General features: G+C 41.4%; 1 protein-coding gene across 1 annotated transcript in view; it reads right to left on the bottom strand.

Annotated features, from left to right (window-relative positions):
• The window catches only part of LOC128875375 (paired box protein Pax-6), a 59,353-nt gene extending 39,771 nt beyond the window's left edge, over positions 1-19,582 (bottom strand). Inside the window, exons 1-2 of the mRNA XM_054120898.1 lie at positions 18,906-19,582; positions 7,795-8,083 (exon numbers count right to left, since the gene is read on the bottom strand). Coding sequence (XP_053976873.1) covers positions 7,795-7,807 — 13 coding nt within the window. The 5' untranslated portion in view covers positions 7,808-8,083; positions 18,906-19,582. The remainder of the gene's footprint in view (positions 1-7,794; positions 8,084-18,905) is intronic.
• Between the last annotated feature and the right edge of the window lie 341 nt (positions 19,583-19,923).

The following is a 19,923-nucleotide window of genomic DNA, read 5'->3' as shown; positions in this document are numbered from 1 at the left end:
AAAAAGGTTCCACTTGGCTGAGCGTGAAACGGGACACAGATTAAATCCCATCCTGCCGGCGCACGACGTCGCCGGCACCCTTCCTCTTCGGTCCACCCCCGTCGACCGCCCTTCTCGGCCCCTCGTGTAGCCGTGCACCGCCAACGCGAACCCCCGCCGTCCCCGAGACCGTCCTCCCTCGCCAAACAACCCCTGAACCCACCGTTCCTAACGCTCTACGCCCTAGACAAGAGGGCGGGCGGTGGGAAAATTCTGCCGTTTCGTTCTCTTTAAGCGCGGAAATACTTGCTCTGGCATTTAAGGCACATAAATGCATTCCACGCCGATTTACCGTCCTTCCTTTTTCCTACCGCGGGGATTCCCGCGACGTTTCATCCCTCCAGGTGTCCACGGGAGGGAATCAAACGACGATCGCGTGGGAGCTCCTTGAATTGTTTTCAAACTCGCTCGTACGTTGTCCTTACGCGGCAATAACTATCCGAAAAGCAAGAATGTTATTTGTTTGTGGCATCCGAGTTCTGCTTACAGCGTTCTTTATTTTAGCTGCAGTTTCTGCCGACGGAACCAACGCGCGAGACTAACGGTGGCTCGTAAACCGTCGGGAGCGCTCATCCTGGTCGAAAATATTTTCTCTTCTACCACTACAACCGAACAGAGGAGTTCGACGATTTCTGAGTAGAAAGACGTTTGTGTGTGAGCATAGTGGAGTAAATTTTCTCGTTTGAAGTGTTTTTACATTGAAATAGAGTGAATCATTTTCCTCGGTGAACACAATTGTCCAACCCCATCGGAAGCAGCCAATAGGCGCGTTTCCACGACGAAACAAAGCGACGATCTTGGTGGAAAAGAACGATTGATCGTTATCCGATAATAGAAACAAAACAGATCGTCGAAGCGGCTAACGCGCCGCTCCAATTCCCAGCGATGACGGGAAATTTACGTCAGGATGTTTGTTTAATGGAACGCAATAGTATTATGCGGGTAATTAACCGCTGCGTTTTCGAGCGGCTGCCGTTCGAATGTAACGAGTTTCGCGACTTGTTCTGGCCCACGAGTGCCGTGCAGAGTTCGATTGCGATACTTCAACTCGACGCAAAGTGCTGTTCTCGTTAAAAACGAACCAACTCTTCCGTGGCTCTGCGGCACGACGAAGTCTGTGGATCCCGAAACGCTCTCGAGGACCCCTAGGTGCATCTTTCCCTTCATTACGGGTTGCTTCAACGGAACTCGCTCTGTCGCGCTCGGGTCTCTGCTACGCTATGCGTCGAGACGCGAAGATTATCGGCGTGACTTTGTTCAATGCGCTGGAAACAAGTTTCAAAGCGAGGGGAAGATGAACGAGATGCGACTTTTAGGTAATCTGTACACAAGTGTTTCGAGAGTTCAAGAGCAGAGAAAGGAGCCGATATTTCTTTGTTCTGAAATTTTTTAAACACTCGTTATCGACGTCTGGTTATTTTAGTCTTTGCAAAGAAATCAAGCTTCCTCTGCGATTATTAATAGTATCTGGAAGAAAGTTCTATTTCTTTGGTCTCCAGGGCAGAATATTTCTCAAATTTTCAAAATCAATAGTATTAGTAGAATATTTCTTTATATTTTTTATATTCTTTACATTCTTAGAATATTTGTAATAATACTAGCGGAGAATAACCCAGATAATAATCCATTTTTCTTAATAATTATTTCTGTCTATTAATATTTCTATCAAATAATATTTCCAATGATGTAGTATTTCTGTCTATTTCTATTTCCCATAATAATAATTCAGAGCGTAATATTTCACAAAATTTACTGATCGCAAACTCGAAGCGCAACAAGCAGAATCCCATTAAGCAGGCCGAGCGTCAATACCATCCATCTGGTTGTTGCATCGAGAATATTGTTCTTCTTATTCGTCTGTGGCCTCAATGTCGCCGCAGGTACATCCCCTAAACGCGTTTTATTTATTCGCAGGAGAAGTAACTCTCGTTAAACGTTATTATCACCATGTCGGAGGCTCTGAAAGACGCAAGAGAGGATGAGGTTTGCCGTAGCGGCCTCGTTACAAGCGTTTCGAACTAAATCCAACGCGCCATGCTGGCAAGAGTTTCATCCGAACGCGTCCTACCGCGACATCAAAGATGGCGTGCGGAGCATACATTCTGTAATGAGTTGAATCGCGGCAAGAGCGAGATGCTACTTCCCCTCTTCACTCGTGGCTGTCTCTTGCTCGCTTCTTCCCTCCTCGTGGGAAATTCATTACGACCAGTGTTAGGAGGCAGACGTTGAATTAGCGAAAGGAACGCCATCCTAACGGCATATACTCGTTACCGCGCCTCTTATTATTAAAGCCGCAAGGCATCAGGGTATCTTCGTTGCTTTTCACCCCAGAAAATCACAGAACCGCACTGGCGTCGAAAGTTAGCAACCGCGTGATTACACTCGCGCCTTCCTTAATTATAATTGCGAAGTCACTGATTACGTAATTGGCATTTAAACGCACATTAGGTAACTTCAGTACAATTTTTGTGATTTCTGCGTCACCTAAAAATTCTGGAGGTTTCCCATCCTCAGACTATGAGTCTCCTATTATTGCATAATGGTCAACATAATATTTCAGGAAGTTGTGGCGCCTTCGGTAATTTCAGGACAGTTTTTATGATTTCTGCGTCACTTACAAATTATGGAGGTTCCTACTGGTTCCTCTGGAGGAATTCTTGTCTCCTACACCATATTATTGTACAATGGTTACCATAATATTTCAGGAGGTCGTGCGCGGATTCCTGCGGACGAAAAACAGTTTCATCTCTTTGGTATAAATTATAAAGGAACGGAGAAATCTCCGAGATGTATTACGAGCGATATCCTATTGCCTCGCCGCGGATAATCCCGCACCCTCGACATTTATTGCTCCTCGAAAGCCTCGCGCAGGTAATCTCCGCAGCCTCGGTTGGCACGCGAGCCGACCGACGGCACGAGCGCCCATAACCATTAACAAATCTTGTAGCCTAGCACGAAATAAAGTGCTCCCCGTGAATCGGCCGTTTGATTCGAATAGCTGCGGGGCTTTTATGGAGAACGGGGAAGGAAAGCCGAGGGAAAAAAAGACGGAGAGTCGAACGCGAGAATCGACGCGGAGACGAGCAGAAACCGTGAAGGAAAGAAGGGCAACTCTCGTGCCGCAAGGGCATTGTCGAGCGCTTCGCAACTCTCCTCGATCCTCGAAGGGGAGAAACTCTTCCATACCCCGAACTTGTATTATGATCACGCGTAGAACGTAATACGATCCGGCCAAACTTCGGATAAACATACACGCCCCTCTTGTCTGCGGTGCGCGCTGGTGGTAGAATCAATTTTAACGGACCGAAATTGTATGGGATTATCAGATACGAGCGATGGCTTAGATTTCAGAGCTTGCGGTGCGGTTAGAGTAATGCGAACTGTAATTTCTTTTAACGGCGGTGAGGTGATCGATTGAGGTTTCGCGCATTTGTAGCGACGTCGAACTTGAGCTTGGACCAATTCACTGGTTGACCACTGATGTCGCGAACCACGTACATGGATTCTTTATGATGGATTAAGGAAATTCTAAAGCAGTAGGAATCACTGTATCGTATTTAAATTTGGATCATTTGGAATGGGAACTTCGAACTCGAATTTGGACCGTGGACAAATTTACTAGTTGGGCACTGATGTCCCAAGCCACGTGTATGCGATTCTTTGTAATGGATTAAGAATACTTTATAAAATATTATTGCTTTATCAATAGGAATCACTGTATCATATTTAAATATCATCGTCAGACAACTGCAATGCAGAGATCAAATAATATGCGTAGCGTAGATAGGAAGAAAGTAGCGGAAGACCAGTTGTGGAAGTAGTCTTGGACTGCATTGGTCAGACAACTCGGTCAGCTGCCGCAACGCCTACGGATAGGCAGAAATAGCTTCACAGGGTGTAGATTCCGCTTAAACTTTATCACCCTCAGGTTTTCATTTATCCCTTAGTTCCTGGCATCTCCAATCATCCTTAGTGGCATTAAAATATTCTAATAATTTATTACACTCAACACCAACCAAACATTCTTGGTACAATTAAAGCAGCTACAATTTCCCTATGTTTAGAGCTCCCTCCCTCATCCATCGGGTTACTATAAAACATTCCCAACATCTCGACGAACAAAGAATTCTTAGGCCATCGACTTCTAACACGACCGTGGACACGCACACGCGCAAACGAACCATGGATGAAACCCGTACAAAGGGAAGACAAATTGGCGGTGTAGGAGCACGCTTATTAAACTCAACGGCCCGACCTAGCCTGACCCGAAGCAATACAGCGATTGTGCCTAGTGTTGTAACCGGGGTTCCTACCGTCGAATCGACGTAGGCTTTTCGGTTAAAAGGCGCCACCCTTCGCCGTCAGAGTCTCCGGTGAAGAAGGGGCTGTTGGCCCGACAGAAGCCAAGGAAAGGCGTGTCGGGTTACCAGTTAACCCCGGGGGTAACCGCGAGCCCCACCTAAGCCCATAAGCGTACACGTATTTGCTTGACCCTCGTATAACTCATTGCGAAGGTCACAAATCTAGCCGAAGGCTGCGGTGCGATCCGAACCACCTATGATCCTAGTCGGCCGACCTAACGCGAAAGTAACAAGATGTAAATTGAGACGCGTTTAGAAAACTTGGGCCTCCATCTTGGCTAACTCGACCGAGATATTACGCAGAATTCTTTACTTAGTTACAAAAAGAGACTACACATACCTTAAGACTCTGACTCAGACCCTTTGACACTAAGTCTAAAACTCTGCCTTTGAGACTCTAACTCTGAGTCTCTGACTTAGACGCTCAAACATTCACTATGACACTTAGACTCAGACATTGACTCTAAAATTCTGACGCAGGCTCTATTTTCAAAACAATAATGAACTAATGTTTGTTTATATTTTGAAAATTATTCGCCCTTCTAAAACGTGAATTTATAATTGGAAAGGAAACCGAAGGAACAACTTACCAACCACTTTACCAACTGGTTGTATTTGGTCATGCAATTAAATTTAATATTAATTTTTATTTTTATAGAAATTTAATTGTTTTTAGATTAATATTTATATAATATTTCATAATTCATACAACGATGGGAGCATATAAAGCTATCTCAGTTATAAATCAGAAAGTATTGCTTGCCATGGCAAATAGACGGTTAACAGGCTAGCAATCGGTAAAATATTAACTTCCATGAAGACAGGAAAACAATTATCTGCATTTTAAACCATAGAAAATCAAAACAAATACAATTTGTGATTTCATTAGATTAATAAATCTTTAACATAATAAAAATTGAGAATCTTTAACATAATAAAAATTGAGATTAAATATAAAGGCATGATTTAGGTACTGTTAATACGTTTCAAGGTGGTCGAAAAATAGAATAGTCTAATAGCTAGTCAGGGCTCGCGTTTGTCGGCACTTTGGTTTGGACCCACTTCAAGGAACCAGGTCCTTCCCCCTCGGTCTCGGGCAACTTCGAAATCCATCCCAAAGGTACGACACGTCGTTCCTCCTGACTAATATCGATAAAAAATCCCCGTGGCTCGGGTTTCACGGTACGCGGTACGAATTTGACGCTAACGATAGGTGACAATGCGAAAGGCGACCGACGCTCGACCGCATTGTAACGGCCTTCTATTAGCACAGTTGACGAGATATAAAGCTGGGATCTTTCAGATACAGTATCCGAATGACAGATAATCGTCCACCTTTCTTCTGGTCCTTGGAGCTTAAGGATACCTTTCCTCTTTGTCTTCTACCAAGAATATGATCCTACGGTACACTTCTCGAGACATATTTTAACTGTTACGTTTCAATATCTTTCCTCTAAATCTAGCTGCAAGTGTGACAAATTTTTCTGCTTAATTACGGTGATGAAATCACTAAATACAGTCAATCCGATGAATATTCGTACCCCCTATATCTATTGAAGAAATTTGACTAAATTAAAGAATAGTTTTGGTATAATCAAATGAATTTTTTGTTATGAATATGTATATGAATAAGCTTATACATGTATACCTATATTTATGTACAGGGTGTTTTGTTTAAGTAAGTACAGTAGGATATCTCGGAAGATGTTGTAGTCTATTAAAAGTCTGTTCCTACAAAAGTTGTTTGGTAAGACGGACTGCATCATGTAGTAATAATTGTTTTCTTGTGAATCGAGTAATAGAGGAGATATGAAGAAAAGTATGGTGGAGTGTCGAATTCTAAATAAAAAAGTACTGAACTTTATTAGCCCTAAACCTAATAGGTAACGAATAATTTCATTATATTACTTGAAAATTTTCATAACGTTATATAACGAAATATTTCTTAGAAATATTTCTACTAATTGCCTGGCTGTATTTAACCCTTTATGGGGCCGTGTAACTTTCAGATCACATGCTACTATATCGACATTTTACCAAATAGTTTCAGTTTCCTTCACAAGATAACGTATTATATAATGTCTCTGATAACGAATGACAATATTGGCGACGGTTCGCAGCACTATCAACTTAAAATACCCAAGTAAATGCCTCGCAAGTTGTCTGCAGAAAAAAAATGGGCCCATAAAGGGTTAAACTATTTTGTCCAACTTATAACCATCAATTTCATTTCGTATCATTTCTCTGTGTATAATATTGAAAGGCAGATCGCAGAATTTTCCTGAAACAAATTCCACAAAGTAACGATTCTAGCGAATGAAACTTGTTTACTTGAAAATTCTACGCGCGATACTCGGCCGAGTAAACCGATTTCAAACGATCGCGATCGTGCCGCGATGCTCGATATAACAGCTGCGCTCCTTTGAAACCGCTCCACGCGATAAGCGAACTCCTATTAAATAGAGTGATCTCTATTCTCAGCGACAGCGTACGAAGAGAATGCGGTCGATGGTACGTGCACGTAAATCTTACACTGACAGAAGAAAAGCAAAAGCGCGATAAAAGCATGGCGAGCACGTTAACTTCACGCTTTTCAATCTCCCTGAAACGCGTGAAATCTACATAATACCACTTTTCCCTGGAATTACATAAATGGCGCTTTCCAGGGGATTATAAAAGACGTTGAACCATGTTTCGCGTTTATCAAACTATATGCGACCGAGAATAAAAAGAGAATTCACTCAACTCAAGCTTCCAGACAATGAAACAGAAATTCGAAGCAACGAGGAGACAATCGTGTGTTTAAATAATATTTCTAGTTCGATTGAGATTCAGTTGGTAGATTCAGTTAACATAAATATTAAGGTAAAAACTTGCGATAGGATCAAGCTGGTATCACCTGACTGTTACATAATATTAAAATTACTTGTCTAAGTGCAGAAGGTTAGGCAAAGATCAACAATCGGTATGTGATATTTACGGACCACTTTAGAAGACTAGCTATTTCGCAGTAAAAAGTAACGTTAAAGTTCATGTAAATTATAATGTATATCACAGTTGCCACGTACGGGAGACTATTACATTACAGTTCCTGCTACATTTACTGAAGTCTAATCGTGCACGATTAGAAGCATAGCCTACGAAGTTTCGATACCACTTGGTCCCAATGCTAACGAAACCTTAACAGAACTTCCTCATTGACATTGTTACAAAGAAGTTGGTAATGTTACATTCGTTTTAAGGAAAATTGATCGTGACCAAGTTTCTATACCCATACATTCACTACTATTACCAAAACATTACTGTTTTCTATAGAATTCGAATGAGAAAGTCCCCTTAAGAGGGATGAAGCAGGCTCTCGGGTGTTGTAAAGAAACCGGCTCGTTCGACCAACCTTTATGTGGCATCTTCCAGAAGGGCGGTTCGGGGGTGGGTGAGCAAGGGTTAGCCACCCCCGCGCCCAACAGGGTTCTTGCCGCGTGCAGCGCCGCCGCCGCCGCCTCCCGGCTCCGCGCTGCCGCAGCGCTTGGCGGGTAATCCGAAGCGCTGTCACTTCCGGCGATGCCGCCACCGCTGCCCCCGCAAGAACGAAGGTGCAGGTTCAGCCGACTGCCGGCGACCGTGACACCGCCTCCACCGCCACCTCCGCCGCCGCCGCCACCTCCGGCCACGCTAACACAGTGCTGAAAACAGAACAATCGTCCCCAACGTCAGCCATTTTGCAACATCATCAACATCTTTACTTGCATCATTACATACAATATCACCGTTATTTTTATTATTATTATCAGTGATATCATTATTACTTACACCTTTAAGGGGTTAGGTCTAGTCAGGATTTTTAAAAAATCCATTCTTTTTTGGCATTTTCTTCAAGTATGATATCGAGAAAATATTTTCTGCACATTTCAATTTAATCCGATGAATAGTTTTCGAGATATCCTAAAATTTCCAAGGGGGCTCTATGACTTGATAGCAGGTAACTGAAGGTAACTACTTCTATATGTTAAACTTTGAACTTGTTTTTCTCGAAACTATGTTTTCATAGTCAGTGACCACTGTAACTCAAAAACCACTCGACGGATTTGAATGAAATTCATACACTTTATTCTGGGTATACAAATTTTTGATGAAAACTTCAATACTTATAAACAATAAAGTAACGCATTTTTACAATAAATATTTTGTTTTGAAATTTTTGTAGAATAAAATTGAAATGTTGTATAATAACTTAGAATTATTTGTTTTACAAAATATATTAAACTACTGTAAACAAATTATTTATAATACCTATTTTTTCACGCCGGTGACTAAATCTAACCCCTTAATACTGGTCTCATTATTATCATTATTTTTCCCATTTCCATTTTCATATTATCGTACATATTTTCCTTAATGTTATAAATTGTATTGGATAATAATATTTTTGTATGTATATCGAGAGTGTACGTCAATTTTCTATATCTCTATCTGTATTCTATGTTGAATAGATAGTGTAGACGTAATCCTTAAAAAAAATTTATTTCAAAAAAGCCTGTCACGACCACCCTCCCTTCAGAGAAAAATTTGAAAAAGCAAAGTATATTTATGAGCTGATTACCAATTGAAAGGACCTTGATTATCTCTTTATGAAATCAAATTATACACGGAGTAGAGGAAAATGCGAAAGTTGCATGGGATGAAGGCAAACTATGGCCACGCCGCGATCTCGTAACAACGATGACAACAGGAAATGACAAAGACACAAGGCTAATGCATAAGATTTGCAAGCAAAAGGCACACAGTTGTTTCTCGGCGACGAGTTGACGAGTATTCATACCAAACGAAGCACATCCTTCTGCTTGGAGCTTCCATTTCGAACAGAGTACACTTTCCCGTTTCCATCTTTTGTTGAATATCAACTGAATCTTTGTTTTACGCAAACTATTATTCCTGGCAAACCATTGTGCATTTACTTGACGTACAATATTTTTTATTTGGAACACTGTGTCAATTTTGCAGCCTTGTAAATTCGATATTTGTTAAGGAATCTTTCTAACACGAAAGAAAATGTTTTAACAAATGATACGATGAAGACAATAGAAAAATATACCTAATGACTAAATATTGAAACAATCATAGGAATGAAATTACTAAAATTATCTTAAAATTTAAGTATTTCACTTGTTTTTCTACTGAAATTTCTCTCTCGCGCTGCACTCCCTCCTCCATCCCCCGCATTCCTCTATAAAACTCTTAGAAAAATATTTATTTACCACCGTAGAGCTACAAGTCAAAAGCGTTCCAACAAAATGCTCGAGGGCTCATGAATATTTCATTCATTATTTCCATCGATTATTCTCTATCCTATTTCAAGCAGAAAAATATCCATCACCAAAAGGCCAGACAATTATTTTTATTTTCCAAGCGATACGAAAACAAATTCGCGGGAGGAACAATTCTTTCCCCCGTTCCAGTTGCGTCGTGAATAATATCCCACCTTAATTTCGTTCGCTCTTTCAGCGAGGAAAAGAAAATGTTGCGAAACACGGTTCAATGAATTCCGCTTTTCCAGCGTGCAGCACCGCCACGTCGACAAATGTCTCGCGTTTCGCTCGCGTCTTTCGTTGGAACTTAATTTCTACCCGTAGCCTGCAGCTGAACGCGAACCGTTAGGAGCACAAGAATTACGTGTCAAGTGCCCCGAAAGATTAAACGCGAATGGAAAATATTACGTCCGAGCGACTTCTTTCACTTAAACCCAGGACGTCGAGCACGCTTTCGCAATTTACTGTTCCACAGAAAAAGTGGACGGATGGTTTCTTGAATTGTTCACACGTTTGCGCGTTAAATAAACCGATTACTGAAATTTTCGCCTGGCATTACCATCCAAGCGTGACTCGTTTCGTCATGGAACGAAAAGATGACACCATTTTTAAGCACTTCCCTCGACGGTATTGTTGAACGGGGGAACCTCGACGAATATTATTGAGAAACTGTCGGCAGGATTTCTAATTTTTGCGTAAGGCTTTAAAGCAGTTATAAAGAATAAATAAAATAAAAAGGCAGGACTCCAGTCAAGGCGTTCATTTCCTTGTTTCTAATTTTTGCGCAATACTTTAAAATAGATGTAAACATTGCATGAAATAAAAAGGCAAGACCATTCGTTTCTTTGAAATTAATTCCCAAAGAAGACTTCATTTTGAAATTCTCAGCACTCGTAAAACTACACAAACATCTCGTTCGATAAATCAGTGCAAAGCATTAATCGTCCCGCGCGTTAAACACGCGTTCGAAGGGTTGGAAGGGAAAGAGGAGGTCAAATTTCGCTATCCGACGGCTCTCGGATCCGCGTAAAGTCTGATCAATGTTTCCGCGTGAAACGTCGAGCTATCGAAATAACTACGATATTGTTGCAAGCGATTTCATAAAGCCAGAACGGTAAATCACGAAGATTCGATTGATCCCTGTACTTCTGCACGCTCTTTCACGCGCCCTCCCACGCGTGCAAACGCGGCCCCGTTCGAAAGAACATAATTCAGGGGGATTATCGCGCGCGAAACGCGGCAAATATTGGCACCGTCGAGCATACCGGCTCGCCGAAAGCAAATTTCAAAGTGCAACCAGAAAATAAATAACGCTGCGGTGAATAATAAACATCCTATCCCTCCGTGTCGGCTGCCACCGGATTTTTTTCCATTTTCCCCTGATGCTACATTACGCCAGCGCGCATAAATTTGTCATCGTTCGCGACTCAACGGCTCTCGATATCCCCCATTTTGCGATCGTAAATTTGAAAAAGGAAACACCGTGCTCGAATTAAAATTTTGGCCCAATCGGCGCCGCGATACTTTTGATTCACGTGATTTTCCGTATTAGTTTTACGCGTGAATAATTATCAGGACGCGGCAGAAAATATGAGCCGTTTCGGTGCTGGAATTTATTAACGTGTGCTCAACTGAATATAATTTCAAGCCTGTGGACGATTCTCTGCCATTGTTCTGGAAGAAATTATGTTTGAGTACGAGTTACGCGATATATTTACGTTACGTGCGCATAAAGAGTTTCTCACTTCGTTTAAAATTGATTGAAATGATTTGTATTTTCCGAGACTCCCTAATGAATCTTCCAAGTGCGGGTAATCCGTAGCTGTACTAAGAAAATATAGTGAAATGCTAATTTGCTGGCTCGTCCTATGTGGTTGCGCTTCTGTCAAACGGTGCAGTAGGAACGCATTACTCTTGAATCTCGCAGTCGCGGCACTATATACACACCGCATACAAGGGTGGACATTGGTTAAATTCAGCCTCGAGCCACGGTAAACAGTTACAAACACTTGTAAAATAATTAACCTGAAAGATATAGCGGGAAGTTTTCACTCGAGAAAGTCATCTAATTTTATAACATTCTCCATAAAAATATGAAAAAAACACATATTTCAGTTATTATACCTACATTCGTCGCTACACTTTTTACACTTCCCTGCTCCATAGATACACAAAATCCAGAGCCTACTTATTATAAAAAATGAGCTCCTCCGCTCTATAAATGAGACGTTCACTGCACAAATTGATTAACTCTACCAGCACCCCATGAAAATTGTAACATTACTGACGATTATTTTTTTGTTTCTTCTTTTTTATTAATTTTACATACCGTTAGATGAAAGCTGCGGCTCGCTACGTCTATATTTATACATTTTACAATATTTATTAGAATTTATATTATAAAGGGAATTTTAAATGAATTTTTTTAAGGGAATTTTTTGTTTTATGGAGTTAACCGATTTGTGCAATGAACGGCTCAAATAGTACTCCAAAATCCTCCACCAAAAGAACACAAAAATTCAAGTTAAAGAACTCGTATATTTCTCACTATCTTCCACCGATTCTAGCCGATTTTGCGTTATTTCACAAATCACTTTGCGTACGACCCTACTCGACGCACGTTTCGAGCGGCGATGAATGCATCGAAGAACAAAATCGTTCGACCCGCTGAAAGTAAGAAGCTTCCCCTAACGAGCGTGTAATTTAAACTCTCCGTAGCCGAGATGCTTGCGGTTGGACTCGTGTTTACATCGGCAGCAATACACTCTTTGACGATCGAGACGCTATTACCTCCTACGGTGAGTTTACAACACCGATGGCGTTCACCTACTCGCATTCCACCGTCGCTTTCGTTCGTCGTAGTTAATCACGGCGCAGTTACGATGAGCGTTAATTATCATTCGTAGATCATTAGGTATTTTCATCATCGGTCGTCCGAATATCACATTCAGGGAGGAGGGGTGGTGGAAGGGGAGGAACGATTCGATACGATTCGATCAAAATGTGCAAGCTGTATGTTGAATGATTATAGATTACTATACTACAGACCTCACGCTTTACATAGTATTAAAAAATTAACCACTTGCCACAATGTAAATACCTATTGCTGCAATAATGGAGTACGTTACTTTGAATATTTTCTCACTTTTTATATTTTATAACACTATTTTTAACTCTGTCCCTATTGTAGACTTAAATATACGAATACATAGTCCCGGCAAATTCGAATAGAAAATACCCACTCCTATCGATCATTGTAAATACGTAAACACGTTTCCTCGATAGCATATGACGTGTTTTTCCTGTTCTCTATTGTTTCATTGTCTCGACAACTTTACACTAATCGCGGTAAATGTACACTAATGACACGGAGTTCCGTTCAGCGATGGCGCATCAGCGGTCAGCTCTAGCGAAAGGGTTAACCACGTGTTCTGTGTTAGGTTATTCAACCCTGGTTACGCTTCTATTCATCGAAATTTAATAATGAAAGTAAAACAGCACAAAACACACGAATATCACATCACGTTACGCTGAAAAAATGAACTTTTCTTATTTCAACGATGGTTTTTCAACGGAATCAATTAACAGCGAATAAAATATATTATTCCGCGAGTTACGGCTGGCGTACCGGCACGGAGTGCGGAAAATTCAAACTTCCCGGCAAATTACACGAACCAGCGCAAAGTTTACTAATTACTCGGTTCCTTCGTTCCTGGTGTCGGGCTTAGAGGAAGCTACAAAGTATTAAATTACTTGATATCGTCAAACTCTCCCCACCCTCACATCCACGGGGCGCCGGCGGACGTTTTACACGAAAAATTACGTCGCACGCGAAACGGGAAGAGAAAACTTTTCAAAGCGACGGCCGACGGTGTAACGACATTCTCGACGCTCGATTTGCAATTAGCGAAACGTAGGAACGCTTTTCCTTTCCGCAAAAACCCCTTCCGGGAAAAAACTTGCGATTCCGACGGTTTCGTTAATTCGACCGCGCGAACAACTCGAGAACGAAAGTTGTTAAACTCGCAGAGATTTTTGTGCGACTATTTAACCACTGACAATTTATTCACGCGTTTTCGATCTTGTCGGTCGCTTGAATAATAAATTAATATTGTGAGCTGCACGACATTTTCAGGAGCACCTTGATACTTTCACTAAGAACAAACGACCCTCGGATCAGATCTTTCGCCGAAATTATGTCTCGTTTAAATGCACACACGACAGCTTGAAGAAGATACACTGGCGAGACGCACGCACGATACCTTCGAGAAAATACACTGGCAAAACGTAACAGCTTAATTGGAGGTGTTAATTTGTGACGCCTTTTAATCCATGAGGTATCGCATCGTCTTTCTACGTTGACAGTAACAAGATTGCAACGTTCAACCAAGTGTGGGCGCGTTTCAACCCTTTAACAGTTTAGGGCTTTTGGAAGATACTTGATGAAGATGCACGGGGTGACAAGGGCCCTGAATACTCTTCGATACTGAATTTTATACCATAATAGTACTTATTAACAGCCATACAGTTAATCCTATAAGTATTCGTACCCTCTATGTCTATTAAAGAAATTTGTAGAAATTGAATGATAGGCTCGATGATTCCAGATGTCTGTTTCATTATAAATATATACATGAATAAACTTTGCATATTTATATGCATCTAATGAAAAATTTATTCGGAAACGTTAAACATATAATTAAATTTAGGCAAATTTCTTCAATAAATATTGAATGTACGAATACTGTTGAGACTGACTATATTTATTGAACTACATAGGTACCATGAGAGAGCAGTAGTAACTATTGATGTAGATACAGTCAGTGCCATAACTATTCGTACCTTCTTTGTATAAATTAAATGACAGATATGACGTTTCCAAATCATTTTTTAACCGACTTCGAAAAGAAGGAAGTTACTCAATTCGACATGTATATTTTTTTTTCATTATAAATACATATATGTGTAAAGTTTATTCATATACATATTTATAATGAAACATTTATTTCGAAACACCAAACATGTCATTTAATTTAAACAAATGTCTTCAATAGACATAGAGGCGTTTCACTAAAGAACTAAATGAATGAATTCTGTAAATTGTTCAAAAATAAGTTTCAGTTTTGTATAAAATCGAAGTGATAGGCTCATATTTTTGACAAGTATTAGTCTCGCAGGCAACGTATTAAATAAATGTACCATAAAACACAAGTGACCATAGAAATTAAACTTACAATTTCACAGTAGAAAACTACGTTTCAAAGAACATTAGAAACAATCACAACCTACCAACTTTCCTACACGATCAAGCACCAGTGAACCTTGCAGGAAAAATCACACTCGCCAAACCCGCTCGTCAACAAGTAGAAACTTCAAATATAACTTTCAACACTATAGTTGACCACCAATTAATTATAACAAACTAGTGCAACGTTGACGTTCAACAACTCTCTCAAATACTGTAGCATCGAAGCGTAACGTCAAATTTTTCTAGTACCTCGACTCGCGAGCTGTCGTAGGATATAAAACGGTTAATTCTCCTCTTGGTCGTCGCTGTTCGACAGGAGCAGCGACGAGAAAGGCGCAAGGAATTAGTAAACGATCCGAATCGGTGAATTTTCCGCGAGATCCTCCGTACCAGGTTGTCTCTTCGCCCTCGAGCGCTTCAAGTACGACAAAGGGCTTTTCCGTGAAATCTCCGAAGTACGCAGAAGGCTTTCTTTGTCCAGCACTCGAGCAACGAGAAGGGACATCTGTTATTTTCCGAGATTGTATCACTTTCAATGAGCGCGATGTTTCCCTTTCCCACACCCCCCCTGCCCGTGTAAAAATAATAAAGGCGAACAGGTGTTCGCGCACGTCGTCCGTCGTTCGCGCATCGCCATCCCTAATTCGTGCGACGGTGTGTATAAATTATTCATAAAGGTGGAATTTGTTTCGTTCGTTCCGGAAATATATACGCCCGAAAATGTTGAAAGTATAATGAGATGAAAATATCGCCAACGGAACCCCAATCAGCGTTGAACAGGGGAGACGGGGACGGTGAAATTTTCGCCCTATTTCTGACTTCCTGAAATCGATCGTAGTTTTCTTGGGAGGAGAAACCCGCGATGAAGGGAAATCTTGGTCGGGAGTCACGCTTTTGATGTGGTGACTAGCTTTCGAATTTAACGCGTTGACCGCCAAATCACCCGCGTATGGGTGACAGGGATGAAGAATTAAATAAATTAATCCTGGAGATAAGGTGGTCACTAATCTGGATAGGATTGGTAAATTCTAAGTGTATAGAAAACAAATTTAGACTCGTACGAATTTTCAGGATTATTAGTCTGACAGTCAACGTCTTAATCCACTTATGACGGAGGATTTAACCCCTTAGTTGCCACTAAATTTAACCCATTTGTGGCTGAGAAATTAGTCTCTCTATAAACACTCTTATGTAAAAAGTAACTCTTTTCACAGTAAAGAAGTGTACGTATACTCATATACAACGAAGCTACAGGATTACTCCATTCCATTGGGTAGTCTGAAAAGTAGGTGGTACAGGTCTCAATATACTGGAATAGTTGAAAACAAGTAACATGTATACATCCATTAAAAGGTGGAAAGGTCGTGGAATTTTTCTTACAAATTGGCACGAACTTTCTGGACAACCCAATATTTCACCATAATATAAAAACATTATGATATACAATCTATAGATTCTATACTTATATTGAAAATTTCGAGGCCTATTTAAATAAAAACCGTTATATTTAAGTTCTACGTTTCGAAGATGCCTAACATTCTACTCCTCGTGATAACTATATGAAAGAACAGACAAAGCGGACGGCCCTTTCCAGTTTCGATGACGCTCGTTTCGTTTGTCTTGACTTCGACGAATAACCATAAATAACCACCGTCTCCAGCGAGGGTGCACGCGGTAATTGGGATGCTCGGTGGATCTCGTCGGTAAATAACAAAGCGCACCGTCGGTGTTATTTAATCACGATCCCTCCGCGATATAAATCCGATGCAATTCACTTTCAATTGACAAGCGTTTTTTTCCGCGATCACAATGAGCCATCGCGGTGTTAACAGCGCTATTGTGGCACGCGCAATTTGTGGCTAAGCGTCACGCTGCCCGTGCTTTCAAGTTATTACGTCTATCTCGGTTTATTACAGTTTTCCAGCGGCCGCCGTCGGGCGAATTTGCACGCGGGGGCGGGGGGGAGACAAAAAAAATTTATTCGATTCGAAACACGCAATGAAGCGTTTTACGGACTACGGGCGAGCCGGGAATATTTGTACCGGTGAATGCAATACGCTGGAAATTATTTTAATCGAGAAATTTATCGTACGACTGCGTAGTTGTTTCCTTTTCGTCGATCCGCGGTTCGAATTGTTCGAATTTTCCTGATTTTGAATAATGGATGTTGTAATCTATGCTCTAAAGGGATACTGCTCCAAGCCGAAAAATAAGAGGTATATACTTATCGTTGCTGGAAAGTGATACTGAGATACGTTAATATTGAAGCAGTATTTTGGACCAGGAAGATGACAAAATGGGGCGGTTTTATAGCAGACGACAGGAAATTATCGCGCATCTAAAAACGACTTCATGCAATACATAAATTCTACTTTAATTTAATGAACTTCAGAAAGAAATTAATTTTTCTCAAAACTTTGAATTAAAAATTCTGATACTTCGCTCCATACAATAATAATTCGTAACCATCGCACCCTCAGATCTTCTTAAATATTAAGAACGAAAGTCACTGTTAACTACTCCATTATCCCACTACACGACAAAAATGATTAAACCCTCGTGTTTATCATTGAATTATACTGCGAACTTGCGCGATCCGTCGGCGTAAAATTCGAAGTAGGTTCCTGAACCGTATAAAATAATGAGTTACCCGCACTTATTCAAAGTAACGCACAAACTCGTGCGATTCGATTCAGTCTCGGTTAAAAGCGACGGTATGAAAATGTAAAACGTCGGAAAGGGCGCTATTACCGCCGGAAGTGGATGTGCTACTAGCTCAAGATAGACGCTTCGCTGTCGTTCACATTCAGTACACACTTATATTGCGATATGCAACCTAAATGAGACAAATAATTAAAAATTACACGTTTTGTGCATTACCCTTGCAAAATTTAATATTTGAGTTCCTGTAGACATTGTTAGCATTTTTCATTAAAAGGAATATATTAAGAAGCGCGCGAAAGAGATGCCGTGCGAGCTATGAGTTCACGAGTTCATGAGTTCATGATAGTTATTTATATTTGAGTGGCTTCGTAATATCACATTTTTAGAAGAAAAGTGGCACAAGAAACAAATTTTTAATTATTGAATTGTACATTCATTATGTAATTAATGCGTTGTATTATCAACTGGAAAAGTGTTGCCAATATTGTTCAGAAATATTCCGTTGAATAGAAAATTCTTGATTAGGCAAGAAATTTAAATTAAAAAATTTTGCGATATTCAGTTATCGTGAATCGTCGAAACGACGGCTAATGTAACTTTTATTTCAGATTTTCAAAATAGTACAAGGTATTAAACTATCTGTAATATTTTTTATCTTTACTTCTGAAGAATTTTGACATGTTTGTAATTAATTATGTTACTTTTTTTGCAAGGATACGATTCGATCTATCTTGGTCATTAACGTTCCTCCTAGTGAGGACTACACCAGGTAACGAAAACGTTACAATAAGTGTACAAAGTAATTCTCTCAAAGCCTCCATTCACCTGCCTGCTCGATTCCCAAGCTATGTATAGCGAACGATTAAGACTTTAGCTACTGGATACCTATTCACAGGCTTCTTAATCTTAGCGCCTACCTACTAGAGCCTGTTGACCGTGATTTTGGTTGTCAACTTTACAATACGCGGTTTAAGGAAGCAAATAATGCTCTTAACGCGAAGTAATATAGACAACCCTTCTAAATAAAGAAAAACAGCTATTTCTTCTTGGGACCTTAGTGCAATTTCAACCAAGGAACCAAAGATTCTACTCTCGAATTCGAGACATTTACAATTTTATGATCAGTACAAGACTGGAAATTTGATACATGTTCGACATATCTATTCCGAGAATAAGATGAGTGATCCTTCCGCAGGAGTCGTTTCTGTCGCGTCCTCAACGCATAATGAGATACAAGGTCGAGAAGATCGCGGTCCCGGGACCGCCGATTGATAAAAATAAACGTACCGTGTCGAGAATGGCCGTGGTCAGGCCGGATCCAGTCACCAGCTAAAAGCACAATCCGCAGCTACGTGTCTCCTGGTCGCGACGTTCACAGCACTTTGTCGACCGTGGCTCGACGAAATAACGGCTTGCTTTATCGAGCCCCTCGATCCGTCTATCAAAAGACGAACTCAATCGAAGCCTCGGCGAACGCTCTCACTGATCACTGAGAATGCACAGTTTAACGGAAGCGTGCTCGTCACGGAATCCACACTGGCAGCGTCGACGGATCGATCTACGGGGAACCCAGGTCCCCGTACGAATCGGCACGAGTAACGACGACAATCTCACGCTGCGTTCGACGGAACGTGAAACGGAACGACGTCGTCGCGGTACCAGTCGTTCGCAGTCCGTTACCATCGATGGTTTTGGTACCGTTTACGTTATCCCGGGGGTGTCAAACGTCAGCGCGTCGATTCGCTGCTTATCGGTCGTCGTCGCGGCGTGCTGACCAAAAGGAAGCAAGACGAAGGACGATTTAACCGGGTGAGCGTCGGTGAAGAGGAAAGAAACACGTGCAACTCGAAAAACAGGGGTGCAGTGACGCGTCACTGCTGCGGTGCGCGGCGCCCGATTGACCACCAGAGTCTGCCTTCCTTCATGCGAAGATCCCTGCCGCACGATTTCGTCACCCCCACCCCTTGTTCTGTCGTTCCTCGAGCGGTCTCCCTCTATCGGGCTAAGTTTCTCTCTCTCGTCCTTCGACCGGTCTCGCTCTGTTGTTCGGTTCCTCCGTTGGGTTAGGTTCCCTCGCCTCCAGGCAAAGTCGTCGGACGATGCTGTAGCTTGAGAGCAACGCTAGCGTCCCGTTCCCCGCCAAGCGTTCATTGGGAGGAGCCTAACCGCACGCTGGCGTGGTCAACTCCCCTTTTCCGTTCGCCGAACGCTTCGTCGTGGAGGGGGGAAAGATCGAGCGAGAACAGCAGCGTGGAACGTTGCTAGCGAGGTGGGGGAAGCGACCGAAGGATCAGAACAGCGTGGA

This window comes from Hylaeus volcanicus, chromosome 4 (genome assembly GCF_026283585.1).
Source record: "Hylaeus volcanicus isolate JK05 chromosome 4, UHH_iyHylVolc1.0_haploid, whole genome shotgun sequence".
Classification (NCBI taxonomy): domain Eukaryota; kingdom Metazoa; phylum Arthropoda; class Insecta; order Hymenoptera; family Colletidae; genus Hylaeus; species Hylaeus volcanicus.
The sequence above is the reverse complement of the archived record's forward strand: the minus strand, read 5'-3'. Positions and strand labels throughout refer to the sequence as shown.